This window comes from Oncorhynchus masou, chromosome 29 (assembly GCF_036934945.1).
Source record: "Oncorhynchus masou masou isolate Uvic2021 chromosome 29, UVic_Omas_1.1, whole genome shotgun sequence".
NCBI lineage: Eukaryota > Metazoa > Chordata > Actinopteri > Salmoniformes > Salmonidae > Oncorhynchus > Oncorhynchus masou.
In genome coordinates, this window is record NC_088240.1 from 7895683 (window position 1) to 7910588 (window position 14906).

Here is a 14906-nt window from a genome sequence, read left to right on the forward strand (position 1 = left end):
ATAGTGTCAGAACACCACCTGTAGGTCCATAGTGTCAGAACACCACCTGTAGGTCCATAGTGTCAGAACGACACCTGTAGGTCCATAGTGTCAGAACACCACCTGTAGGTCCATAGTGTCAGAACACCACCTGTAGGTCAGTTGTATGACAGATGTACCTCCACCCTGTCAGAAACAGCATGTCCCTAGTTTAGTGCACCCATGTCATGTGTGCTAGTGTTTCCCCTAGATTTCATAGGTGGCTGCGGAGTGCAAAGGCCCTAGGGGCTAGCTGCCTCGCCTAAAGAATTACAGCCAGCATCTGTCTCCGGCGCTGGTGTAACACCAGGTGAGGTCAGGTATGTAGAGGTAAGCCCATAACTCGCACTGGAGACAGACTGGGTAAACTGGGAGCTCTGTGGCTTGCAGTACATGCTTTCGCAGCAGACCATAGACATCCTCAGAAAGCCTGCCCTTTGACCTCTGGCTGTGGGAGGCCAACAAGTTTCGACGCTGACTTCACCAAAACATTGTTGTTCTTCCCTCTCCCCTCTTCTGTGCCGCTCTCTATATCTGTGTGTGTGTGTGTGTGTGTGTGTGTGTGTGTGTGTGTGTGTGTGTGTGTGTGTGTGTGTGTGCGTGTAGTACCACCTGTCTCAGGAGACAGTGGAAGCTCTCAGACATCCCACCTTTGATGTGTGGCAGTGGGAGCCCAATGAGGTGAGGACAGGGGATTGGACCATAGGCGCTCAACTGTCATAGAGGTTCAACTGTCATAGAGGTTCAACTGTCATAGAGGTTCAACTGTCATAGAGGTTCAACTGTCATAGAGGTTCAACTGTCATAGAGGTTCAACTACCATAGAACTGTTGCTCACACACTCTCTCACTTCTCCACCTTCCTTCATGTGGTCAGATGCTGAGCTGCCTGGAGCACATGTACAATGACCTGGACCTGGTCAAGGGCTTCAACATGAACCCCATCACACTGAAGAGTTGGCTGGTAAGACATCTAGAGATACCTACAACTGTTCTTCATATACTGCTGCACCACTTGTTACTAGTGTCAGGTTTGTTGTAGATGTCTGATGGTCTCACGTCTTCCTTCCCCTCTACCTCCCTGCAGCTTTGTATCCATGACAACTACCAGGTGAATCCCTTCCATAACTTCCGTCACTGTTTTTGTGTCACCCAGATGATGTACAGCATGATCTGCCTCTGCAGCCTACAGGTAATACTACAGTAATACTACAGGTAATACTACAGTAATACTACAGTAATACTACAGGCAATACTACAGTCATACTACAGGTAATACTACAGTCATACTACAGTAATACTACAGTAATACTACAGTAATACTACAGGCAATACTACAGTCATACTACAGGTAATACTACAGTAATACTACAGGTAATACTACAGTAATACTACAGGCAATACTACAGTCATACTACAGGTAATACTACAGTCATACTACAGGTAATACTACAGTAATACTACAGGCAATGCTACAATCATACTACAGTAATACTACAGGCAATACTACAGTCATACTACAGGTAATACAGCAGTTAATACTACAGTAATACTACAGGCAATACTACAGTCATACTACAGGTAATACAGCAGTTAATACTACAGTAATACTACAGGCAATACTACAGTCATACTACAGGTAATACTACAGTCATACTACAGGTAATACAACAGTAATACTACAGGCAATACTACAGTCATACTACAGGCAATACTACAGTCATACTACAGGTAATACTACAGTCATACTACAGGTAATACTACAGTAATACAACAGTTAATACTACAGTAATACTACAGTAATACTACAGGCAATGCTACAATCATACTACAGTAATACTACAGGCAATACTATAGTCATACTACAGGTAATACAGCAGTTAATACTACAGTAATACTACAGTAATACTACAAGCAATACTACAGTCATACTACAGGTAATACTACAGGTAATACTACAGTCATACTACAGGTAATACAACAGTAATACTACAGGCAATACAACAGAAATACTACAGGCAATACTACAGTCATACTACAGGTAATACTACAGTAATACTGCAGTCATACTACAGGTAATACTACAGTCATACTACAGGTAATACTACAGTCATACTACAGGTAATACTACAGGTAATACAACAGGTAATACAACAGTAATACTACAGGAAATACAACAGTTAATACTACAGGCAATACTACAGTAATACTACATGTAATGCTACAGGTAATACCATAGGTGATACTACAGCAATACTACAGGTAATACCACAGTAATACTATAATAATGCCACAGTAATACTATAGGGAGTACTACCGGTAGTACTACAGTAATACTACAGGTAGTATTACAGTAATACTACATGGAGTACTATAGTAATGCCACAGTAATACCACAGTAATAATACTAAAGTAATGCTACAGTAATACTACAGGTTATATCACAGTAATACTAGAATAATACTACTGGTAATACCAAAGTGATACTATGAGTAATACTACAATATTTACTACAGTAACACTACATGTAATAACACAGTCCTATCACAGTAATACTACAGGTAATACCAAAGTGATACTATGGGTAATACTACAGTAATACCATATTCGTAATACTACAGGTAAAATCGCAGTCATATCGCAGCGAAACTACAGGTAATACCACAGTAATACTACAGGCAATACTACAGGTAATACAGTAATACTACAGGTAATACCACAGTAATACTACAGGTGATACTACAGCGATACTACAGGCAATACTACAGTAAAACTACAGGTAATACCACAGTAATACTACAGGCAATACTACAGGTAATACAGTAATACTACAGGTAATACCACAGTAATACTACAGGTGATACTACAGCGATACTACAGGCAATACTACAGTAAAACTACAGGTAATACCACAGTAATGCTACAGGTAATACCACAGTAATACTACAGGTGATACTACAGTAATACTACAGGCGATACTACAGTAATACCACAGGTGATACTACAGTGATACTACAGGTAATACTACATATAATACTACAGGTAATACCACAGTAATACTACAGTAATATCAAATTAGGAATAGTTTTTTTTCTTGAAGAGGGAGAGAGAGAGACGCTGAGAGACGAGTTTGGAAGAGAAATTCTACTCCCTTGAAGACGCTCTGTTATCCTCTCGACCCCTGTTGTCGTGGTCAACCATTCATGAGAGGTTTATTTATCATCAAAGGCTATAATGAGTCATTATGAGGCGGCCATGTTAAAGACGTGCTAATGAGATCTCTCACACACACACACACACACACACACACACACACACACACACACACACACACACACACACACACACACACACACACAAACACGGATTTACCTACCTGTGCAAACTTGCATGCCGGGAAAACACCCACACACCCACACACATACGCACACACACACACACGTGCGCACACACACACACACGTGCGCACAGTACACAGATGGCCCATTCATTGACGTAATGAGCCTGTGTTGTGTGTCTCCCAGGAGATATTCACCCAGGTGGACATTCTGATTCTGATGACAGCTGCAGTGTGTCACGATCTGCAGCACCCCGGGTACAACAACACGTAAGACCTCTATCCCTGCCATCTGGCCATCCCAATTCAATGGAACTAGACACAGTCTGGCCATCCCAATTCAATGGAACTAGACACAGTCTGGCCATCCCAATTCAATGGAACTAGACACAGTTTGGCCATCCCAATTCAATGGAACTAGACACAGTCTGGCCATCCCAATTCAATGGAACTAGACACAGTCTGGCCATCCCAATTCAATGGAACTAGACACAGTCTGGCCATCCCAATTCAATGGAACTAGACACAGTCTGGCCATCCCAATTCAATGGAACTAGACACAGTCTGGCCATCCCAATTCAATGGAACTAGACACAGTCTGGCCATCCCAATTCAATGGAACTAGACACAGTCTGGCCATCCCAATTCAATGGAACTAGACACAGTCTGGCCATCCCAATTCAATGGAACTAGACACAGTCTGTCTATACTAATTCAAAGGAACTAGACACAGTCTGTCTATACTAATTCAAAGGAACTAGACACAGTCTGGCCATCCCAATTCAATGGAACTAGACACAGTCTGGCCATCCCAATTCAATGGAACTAGACACAGTCTGGCCATCCCAATTCAATGGAACTAGACACAGTTTGGCCATCCCAATTCAATGGAACTAGACACAGTCTGGCCATCCCAATTCAATGGAACTAGACACAGTTTGGCCATCCCAATTCAATGGAACTAGACACAGTCTGGCCATCCCAATTCAATGGAACTAGACACAGTCTGGCCATCCCAATTCAATGGAACTAGACACAGTCTGGCTATACTAATTCAATGGAACCTAGACACAGTCTGGCTATCCCAATTCAATGGAACTAGACACAGTCTGGCCATCCCAATTCAATGGAACTAGACACAGTCTGGCCATCCCAATTCAATGGAACTAGACACAGTCTGGCCATCCCAATTCAATGGAACTAGACAGTCTGGCCATCCCAATTCAATGGAACTAGACACAGTCTGGCCATCCCAATTCAAAGGAACTAGACACAGTCTGGCCATCCCAATTCAATGGAACTAGACACAGTCTGGCCATCCCAATTCAATGGAACTAGACACAGTCTGGCCATCCCAATTCAATGGAACTAGACACAGTCTGGCCATCCCAATTCAAAGGAACTAGACACAGTCTGGCCATCCCAATTCAATGGAACTAGACACAGTCTGGCCATCCCAATTCAATGGAACTAGACACAGTCTGGCCATCCCAATTCAATGGAACTAGACACAGTCTGGCCATCCCAATTCAATGGAACTAGACACAGTCTGGCCATCCCAATTCAATGGAACTAGACACCCAGGTTTCATTCAAGAAGGGATTTGAAAGCATGGCCTGTGAGCATTGCCTGTGAGACTAATGGCCTGTGAGCATGGCCTGTGAGACTAATTCTCTCTCTCAGGTACCAGATAAACGCACGGACGGAGCTTGCGGTACGCTACAATGACATCTCTCCTCTGGAGAATCATCACTGTGCCGTGGCCTTCCAGATCTTCTCCCAGCCTGACTGCAACATCTTCTCCACCTTCGATGCTGAGGCCTTCAAACAGATTCGTCAGGTAGGGGGTAGGAGTGTGTGTGTGTGTGTGTGTGTGTGTGTGTGTGTGTGTGTGTGTGTGTGTGTGTGTGTGTGTGTGTGTGTGTGTGTGTGTGTGTGTGTGTGTGTGTGTGTGTGTGTGTGCGTATGTGCTGACCTGTATCTCTGTCTTAGGGATTCATCACACTGATCTCTCTCTGTCTTAGGGAATCATCACATTGATCTCCCTCTCTCTGTCTTAGGGAATCATCACACTGATCTCTCTCTGTCTTAGGGAATCATCACACTGATCTCTCTCTCTGTCTTAGGGAATCATCACACTGATCTCTCTCTGTCTTAGGGAATCATCACACTGATCTCTGTCTTAGGGAATCATCACACTGATCTCTCTCTCTGTCTTAGGGAATCATCACACTGATCTCTCTCTCTGTCTTAGGGAATCATCACACTGATCTCCCTCTCTCTGTCTTAGGGAATCATCACATTGATCTCTCTCTCTCTGTCTTAGGGAATCATCACACTGATCTCTCTCTGTCTTAGGGAATCATCACACTGATCTCTCTCTCTGTCTTAGGGAATCATCACACTGACCCCTCTCTCTGTCTTAGGGATTCATCACACTGATCCCTCTTTCTGTCTTAGGGATTCATCACACTGATCTCTCTCTCTGTCTTAAGGAATCATCACACTGATCCCTCTCTCTGTCTTAGGGAATCATCACACTGATCCCTCTCTGTCTTAGGGAATCATCACATTGACCCCTCTCTCTGTCTTAGGGATTCATCACACTGATCCCTCTTTCTGTCTTAGGGATTCATCACACTGATCTCTCTCTCTGTCTTAAGGAATCATCACACTGATCCCTCTCTCTGTCTTAGGGAATCATCACACTGATCTCTCTCTGTCTTAGGGAATCATCACATTGATCTCTCTCTCTGTCTTAGGGAATCATCACACTGATCTCTCTCTCTGTCTTAGGGAATCATCACACTGATCTCTCTCTCTGTCTTAGGGAATCATCACACTGATCTCTCTCTGTCTTACGAAATCATCACACTGATCTCTCTCTCTCTGTCTTAGGGATTCATCACACTGATCTCTCTCTCTCTCTGTCTTAGGGATTCATCACACTGATCTCTCTCTCTCTGTCTTAGGGATTCATCACACTGATCTCTCTCTCTCTCTGTCTTAGGGATTCATCACACTGATCTCTCTCTCTGTCTTAGGGATTCATCACACTGATCTCTCTCTCTCTCTGTCTTAGGGAATCATCACACTGATCTCTCTCTGTCTTAGGGAATCATCACATTGATCTCTCTCTCTGTCTTAGGGATTCATCACACTAATCTCTCTCTGTCTTAGGGAATCATCACACTGATCTCTCTCTGTCTTAGGGATTCATCACACTAATCTCTCTCTGTCTTAGGGAATCATCACACTGATCTCTCTCTGTCTTACGAAATCATCACACTGATCTCTCTCTCTCTGTCTTAGGGATTCATCACACTGATCTCTCTCTCTCTCTGTCCTAGGGATTCATCACACTGATCTCTCTCTCTCTCTGTCTTAGGGATTCATCACACTGATCTCTCTCTCTCTCTGTCTTAGGGATTCATCACACTGATCTCTCTGTCTTAGGGATTCATCACACTGATCTCTCTCTCTCTCTGTCTTAGGGATTCATCACACTGATCTCTCTCTCTGTCTTAGGGATTCATCACACTGATCTCTCTCTCTCTCTGTCTTAGGGATTCATCACACTGATCTCTCTCTCTCTGTCTTAGGGATTCATCACACTGATCTCTCTCTCTCTCTGTCTTAGGGAATCATCACACTGATCTCTCTCTCTCTCTGTCTTAGGGATTCATCACACTGATTATTTTTTTTATTTTTTTTTACAGGGACAGTGCACATTAATCAACGTTTCAGTAAAAGTGCCGGTTTTAGCCAGCCGGCTAATTTTCAACCGCAGTCCCTGGGCAGGTTATTAAAAACAATTACAATATAGACAATAGCAACATAGAACAAGCAAGTCATAGCAACATAGGACAAGCAAGACGTAGCATACAGACAGAGCAGCATAGAGCAAAAAGCAGCAAGACGAAATTCATAAAAGCAACAAAGTGTTTCCACACCTCACAAGCTACAGACAACAGACAACATGGAAAGCGGCAACACACAGCTAGGGACCATGTTCACAAATCTGATTGACCTTTAGCCATGTCTTCAAGCATTTTGTGAAAGTGTGATATGCGGTGCAGTTATGTGTGTCTGATGGCAGTGTATTCCAGACATGGGAAGCTCTCACAGAGAATGCAGATTTACTAAAGGTGCTTTTCCTTAGGGGAACTATACAGTCACCTCTCATGGCAGACCTTGTGGATCTGCTGCCATATGTCTGGGTTTTCTGTTTAACAAAAATATTGAGTGGAGGGGGAGCCAGGCCATTAAGGATCTTGAATACAAGACATGCGTCGGTGTATTGCACAAGATTTTCCCAACTCAAGAGCTCATGCTTTCTAAGGATGTGACAATGATGATGGCTATTGGGCTTACTATCAAGCACTTTGAGAGCCTGTTTGTAGACAGACTGAATAGGTCTTAATGTTGTACAGCAAGCTTGGGCCCAACTAGTCAAGCAGTATGTTAAGTGGGGGAGTATCATAGAGTTGAAGTACAGTTTTGCTACCTCTGCAGTCAAACAATTTCGTATAAATCGAAAATTAGCTAGGTTGAATTTAGTTATTTGAATTACCTTTTTCACATGCTTTTTAAAAGAGAGGTTGGAATCAAGTATGATGCCAAGGTACTTAAAATCGGATACCACCTGGAGCTTCTCCCCTGACACACAGACATCTGGCTCAGTAGCATCTGTTGCCCTCTTTGTGAAGAACATGCTAACAGTTTTTTTCACATTGAGATGCAAACACGAGTCACTGAGCCACTTTGTAACCTGGACCATTACAGTAGTGAGTTCTTGTGCAGCTTGCTGTTTGCTCTTTGCATGCACATATATCACTGTATCATCTGCATACATTTGAACTTCAGACCCAGTACAGACAGAAGGCAGATCATTAATGTACAGGCTGAACAGGAGGGGCCCCAGTAGTGACCCTTGGGGCACGCCCACATCATAGCTACGATAGGGCGACAGCTCATTGTTCACTCTGACACACTGAGTTCTGCCTTCAAGGTATGATTTCATCCATCTCAAGGCATCAGGGGAAAAGTTGAACTTTGACAATTTTGTGATGAGAATATCATGGTTAACAGTATCAAAAGCCTTCCTTAGGTCCAGAAACACAGCCCCAACAGCACCCCCTTTGTCCATCTTGGACTTCACATTTTCCAGAAGAAAGCAGTTGGCCGTTTCTGTGGAGTGTTTTGCTCTGAAGCCAAACTGCATGGAGTGTAATGTGAAGGGGCTGTTGTTGAGGTGGGCAATCAGTTGTTCTGCTACACACTTTTCAACAACCTTTGACACCACAGGTAGTATACTAATGGGCCTGTAGTTACTAACGTCAGCAGGGTCGCCTGATTTAAAGATGGCCGTTATTATGGCCGACTTCCATACCCTTGGAAACACACCGAGACCAATAGATGTGTTGGTGACCTTAGTAATGGGGCCAATGAGTGACTCTTTGTAGTTTTTAAGAAAGGTAGAGTCCATCCCAAACACATCTTTGGCTTTAGAGTTCTTTAGTGAGCTAATCACCTTGTTCACCTTTGACTCAGAAACCTCCCTTATGATGAAAACAGGTTGAGCGTCATTCACTAGCACTGAGTCCAAGAAACCGGTGGAGGGGTTCTGTGTCAGTGCCCTGACAGAGTCAATAAAGTAGGAATTGAAGGCTATTGCTATTTCGACTGCATCCTGTGTTAGATTGTTATTCACCATGATTTCTAGTCTTTTTGCAGTGTTACTATGGTCTTTCCCTGTTAACTTTTTTAGATTCTCCCATATCAATTTAGAATTTCCCTTTGCTTCACCAATTATGCTAATAAAAAAGTTTGCCTTGGCCTGTCTGATTTCTTTCATCACCTTATTTCTCAACATGGTAAACCTACGTCTGTCATGCTCTAATTTAGATTTTAGGGCTATTTTTAGAGCATAATCTCGTTCTTTCATCAATTTCCAGATTTCTCCATTTAGCCAAGGAAGAGTGCTCTTTTGGCCAGGTTTGGATTTGATTTTCTTTAGGAAGCCATTTATTGTAGTCTGGATTGTGGATAGAAAAACCTGACTATCAGCTTCCACGTCTGTATAGGACAAGAGATCATTCCAGTTTATTCCCTTAATTGCTTTTTCAAAATAGTTTAATTCACTCTTAGGTATTCTGAGTTGATCCGGCTTTCTAACAGTAGAGAGGTTAAACCTGCTCTTAGACAGCTTTCTGGCTATAAGTGTCAGATTATGATCAGACAGCCCAGTAACCATATTGAATGATTTAGTCACTCTCTCTGGTTTATTACTGAACACCAAATCAATCTGTGTTTTAGAGCAACAAGTCACCCTGGTTGGCCCTTTAACTAGCTGTGTAAGGTCAAAGGTATTAGTGATCCGTTTGAGGGTTTTCCTACAACACTTGTCTTCATAATTAATGTTAAAATCGCCCATTAAGATGACCTCTTTCCCAAAATCACATTCCCTAATATGGTATTAAACTGATCAAAAAACACACTTTTGGTGAAAGGTGGTCTATACATTCCAATGAGGGTAAAAGACATTTGGGGAGACAGTGTAACTTTCAGGCCGATACATTCTAGTTCATTATCACATGACCACTCAATTTGTTTACATCGGATATGTTCTTTAATGTAAATCATCACACTCCCTCCTCTTCCTCTCTCTCTCTCTGTCTTAGGGAATCATCACACTGATCTCTCTCTCTGTCTTAGGGAATCATCACACTGATCTCTCTCTCTGTCTTAGGGAATCATCACACTGATCTCTCTCTCTCTGTCTTAGGGAATCATCACACTGATCTCTCTCTCTCTCTGTCTTAGGGATTCATCACACCGATCTCTCTCTCTCTGTCTTAGGGAATCATCACACTGATCTCTCTCTCTGTCTTAGGGAATCATCACACTGATCTCTCTCTCTGTCTTAGGGATTCATCACACTGATCCCTCTCTCTCTGTCTTAGGGAATCATCACACTGATCTCTCTCTGTCTTAGGGAATCATCACACTGATCTCTCTCTCTCTGTCTTAGGGAATCATCACACTGATCTCTCTCTCTCTGTCTTAGGGAATCATCACACTGATCTCTCTCTCTCTGTCTTAGGGAATCATCACACTGATGTCTCTCTCTGTCTTAGGGAATCATCACACTGATCTCTCTCTCTGTCTTAGGGAATCATCACACTGATCTCTCTCTCTGTCTTAGGGAATCATCACACTGATCTCTCTCTCTGTCTTAGGGAATCATCACACTGATCTCTGTCTGTCTTAGGGAATCATCACACTGATCTCTCTCTCTGTCTTAGGGAATCATCACACTGATCTCTCTCTCTGTCTGTCTTAGGGAATCATCACACTGATCTCTCTCTCTGTCTGTCTTAGGGAATCATCACATTGATCTCCCTCTCTCTGTCTTAGGGAATCATCACACTGATCCCTCTCTCTGTCTTAGGGAATCATCACACTGATCTCTCTGTTTTAGGGAATCATCACACTGATCTCTCTCTCTGTCTTAGGGAATCATCACACTGATCTCCCTCTCTCTGTCTTAGGGAATCATCACACTGATCTCCCTCTCTCTGTCTTAGGGAATCATCACACTGATCTCTCTCTGTCTTAGGGAATCATCACACTGATTTCTCTCTCTCTGTCTTAGGGAATCATCACACTGATCCCTCTCTCTGTCTTAGGGAATCATCACACTGATCTCTCTCTCTCTCTGTCTTAGGGAATCATCACACTGATCTCTCTCTCTCTCTGTCTTAGGGTATCATCACACTGATCCTGGCCACAGACATGGCACGACATGGCGAGATACTGGACTCATTCAAGCATAAAGTGGACCGCTTTGACTTCAGTGATGAAGAGCATATCACTTGTGTAAGGATACACATGACTATGTATTTGCCCCTAGAAGACATATTTTACACTACCTTACAGTTTGTGCAAATCGGTGTATTTGTTCTACTGCCCTATGCAGTAATACTATATTTACAACTTCCCTAGGTGTGTTTGCCTAGTCCTTTCTGCTGCTATTTATGTTGGCCATCTGGTAGACCCCCTCCCTATATTAAACTCTGCTCTGTGTAACCTTTGACCCCTAGCTGAAGATGGTGCTAATTAAATGCTGTGACATCTCTAACGAGGTGCGGCCCATGGAGGTGGCTGAGCCCTGGGTCGACTGTCTGCTGGAGGAGTACTTCATGCAGGTATGTAAAGCCCCATATGTACTGTATATGCATTTTTATACAGTACATAGCCTACAGTGTAAAGCCCCATATACAGTGACTTCGGAAAGTATTCAGACCCCTTGACTTTTTCCACATTTTGTTACGTTACAGCCTTATTCTAAAATGTATGAAATAAAATCTTCATCAATCTACACACAATACCCCCATAATGACAAATTGAAAACAGTTTTTTTGAAATGTTTGCAAATGTATAAACAAAACAAAAATAAATACTTATTTTACATAAGTATTCAGACCCTTTGCTTATGAGACTCGAAATTGATCTCAGGTGCATCCTGTTTCCATTGATCATCCTTGAGATGTTTTTACAACTTGATTGGAGTCCACCTGTGGTAAATTCAATTGATTGGACATTATTTGGAAAGGCACACACCTGTCTATATAATGTCCCACAGTTGACATTGCATGTCAGAGCAAAAACCAAGCCATGAGGTCGAAGGAATTGTCCTTAGAGCTCTGAGACAGGATTGTGTCGAGGCACAGATCTGGGGAAGGGTACCAAAACATTTCTGCAGTATTAAGTTTCCCAAGAACACATTGACCTCCATAATTCTTAAATGGAAGAAGTTTGGAACCCCCACCAACACTCTTCCTAGAGCTGGCCGCCCGGCCAAGCTGAGCAATCGGGGAAGAAGGGCCTTGGTCAGGGAGGTGACCAAGAATCTGATGGACACTCCGACAGAGCTCTAGAGCTCCTCTGTGGAGATGGGAGAACCTTCCAGAAGGACAACCATCTCTGCAGCTCTCCACTAATCAGGCCTTTATGGTAGAGTGGCCAAACGGAAGCCACTCCTCAGTAAAAGGCACACGACAGCTGCTTGGAATTGCCAACAAGACCCTAAAGGACTCTCAGACCGTGAGAAACAAGATTCTCTAGTTTGATGAAACCAAGATTGAACTCTTTGGCCTGAATACCAAGCGTCACGTCTGGAGGACACCTGGCACCATCCCTACGGTGAAGCATGGTGGTGGCAGGGACTGGGAGACTAGTCAGGATTGAGGGACAGATGAACGGAGCAAAGTACAGAGGTCTCTGAGGAAAACCTGCTGATTTATTTTTATCATCGTTATCAAGGGATCCAATACTTCCGGACCCCATGTATGAGCCGTTTTGCATTAAAAATGAAGGACTGAACTTTCTCTCTCTTCTCCATTCTTTCATCAGAGTGACAGGGAGAAGGCAGAGAGTCTGCCTGTAGCCCCCTTCATGGACAGAGAAAAGGTCACCAAACCCACCGCCCAGATCGGATTCATCAAGTTCGTCCTTATTCCCATGTTTGAGACCGTAATGAAGGTGAGCGACGGATGGATGGGACTGTAAAATGACAATACGACCTGTGACGTTGACGATACAAAACGGCCTCTTGTCTCTCAGCTGTTCCCTCAGATTGACGAAGTGATGATCCAGCCTCTGAGAGAGTCACGAGACCGATACGAGGAGCTCAAGCAGATTGACGATGCCATGACTGAGGTCCGATATATTTGTGTGTGTGTGTGTGTGTGTGTGTTTGATTGTTTTCTTTGAGGACACGTCAGCATGTTCTTATGTGTAGCAGTGACTGGAACAGTGCTGCGAATGTCTCTCTCCTTCAGGTGCAGAAAAAGAAAAGTGAGAACCTGACTATGGGGAAGAAGAAATGAGAGCTCGAAGGTAGGTGTTTTGACTGGCTGCATTGAAGGTCTTCTATAAACAATATGGGTGTGGTGTTTAAATGTATTTTCCTCTATTTCAGCTCAAACGTCCTATGGTGGAGACGAGTCAGTATGGCATTCTGAGGAAGAGAGGAAACCGACCAAGCCTGTCTGGCTGGATGGACAATCCAAAGCTTATATCAGGGAATGTTGACTTGAACAGCACGGACGACGTCAGTGAACGATATTTTGATTCTATACCTTGCCTTTTTTGTAAAAAAAAAAAAAATTCAGAATGTACAGATTTTTCGTTGCCTTTGTTTCCTACAAAAATAAATGTTTATTTTAAATATAACCTTTAATGTGGACTGTTTGCGTTTTAGACTATTTATATTGAACAAAAATAGAAACGCAACATGTAAAGTGTTGGTCCCAATCCCAGAAATTTTCCATACGCACAAAAAGCTTATTTCTCTCCAATTTTGTGGCCAAATTTGTTTACATCCCTGCTAGTAAGCGTTTCTCTTTTACCAAGATAATCCATCCACCTGACACGTGTGGCATATCAAGAAGCTGATTAAACAGCATGATCATTACACAGGTGCACCTTGTGCTGGGGTACAATAAAAGGCCAATCTAAAATGTGCAGTTTTGTCACCCAACACAATGCCACAGATGTCTCAAATTGAGGGAACATGCAATTGGCATGCTGACTGCAGAAATGTTCATCAAAGCTATTGCCAGAGAATGTAATGTTCATTTCTCTACCATAAGGAGTATGTTGAACCAGCCTCAACCACAGACCACATGTAACCACGCCAGCCCAGGACCTCCACATCCGGCTTCTTCACCTGCGGGATTGTCTTGAGACCAGCCACCCGGACAGCTGATGAATATTTCTATTTGTAATAAAGCCCTTTTGTGAATTAAAAAAAAATCCTGAGTGGGTGGGTGGGGCTATGCCTTCCCAGGCCCACCCATGGCTCCACCCCTGCCTAGGCATGTGAAATCCATAGATTAAGGCTTAACGAATTTATTTCAATTGACTGATTTCCTTGTATAAACTGTATGTAATGCAGTAAAATCGTTCAAATTGTTGCATTTCCATTATTGTTCAGTATATAAATTCTACCCAGCAGTGCTTACTGAGTAGTCTTACCTGTGGCTGTGGGGACGTTATGGTTCATGTGATTAAGCCAGACTGAATGGATGGTGATCAACAAGTAGTCATCCCTGTTTACTTCTGAAGGTTTTAAGAGCTGTCAGTGTGGCGGTGAACCTTACAAAACAATAGGCTGTTGTTGAAACACCTTAAGCCTTTTAATGCAAGGGGACATTTTTTTACCTCAAATTTGATCAAAAACCTGTCATCCTACTTTGGAGACATCTCAGCCAATCACGGATCCTGCCTTTCTCATTAAATAGCTCAGTGCTTCCTAGGCTAAATTAGGCTAACAATTTAAACATTTTATTCATATGCAGACTCCGTACAAGTTGGTAATTAAGGCATATGAAAGTTAATGTTCAAGGAAGTATTTCTGAAGTGAAGGAGGAAATGTAATCAAACGCCCCCGATCCTGAATTGGGTCAGATAAGAACTTTCTGACTGTGGACGGACTTGGTTCCCCAGTGGTCAGGGTACGACACTACACAGTGCTTGGCTCTTGT

General features: G+C 42.9%; 1 protein-coding gene across 2 annotated transcripts in view; it reads left to right on the top strand.

The window, feature by feature from the left end:
- LOC135518932 (high affinity cGMP-specific 3',5'-cyclic phosphodiesterase 9A-like) overlaps window positions 1-13593 on the top strand; it is a 62281-nt gene extending 48688 nt beyond the window's left edge. For both annotated transcript variants that reach the window (XM_064943898.1, XM_064943899.1), the window contains 11 exons: window positions 625-699; window positions 895-981; window positions 1105-1209; window positions 3542-3624; window positions 5038-5194; window positions 11122-11235; window positions 11460-11564; window positions 12772-12900; window positions 12982-13077; window positions 13200-13257; window positions 13340-13593. In XM_064943898.1, coding sequence (XP_064799970.1) covers window positions 625-699; window positions 895-981; window positions 1105-1209; window positions 3542-3624; window positions 5038-5194; window positions 11122-11235; window positions 11460-11564; window positions 12772-12900; window positions 12982-13077; window positions 13200-13247 — 999 coding nt within the window. In that variant the 3' untranslated portion in view covers window positions 13248-13257; window positions 13340-13593. The remainder of the gene's footprint in view (window positions 1-624; window positions 700-894; window positions 982-1104; window positions 1210-3541; window positions 3625-5037; window positions 5195-11121; window positions 11236-11459; window positions 11565-12771; window positions 12901-12981; window positions 13078-13199; window positions 13258-13339) is intronic.
- Window positions 13594-14906: the final 1313 nt, after the last annotated feature.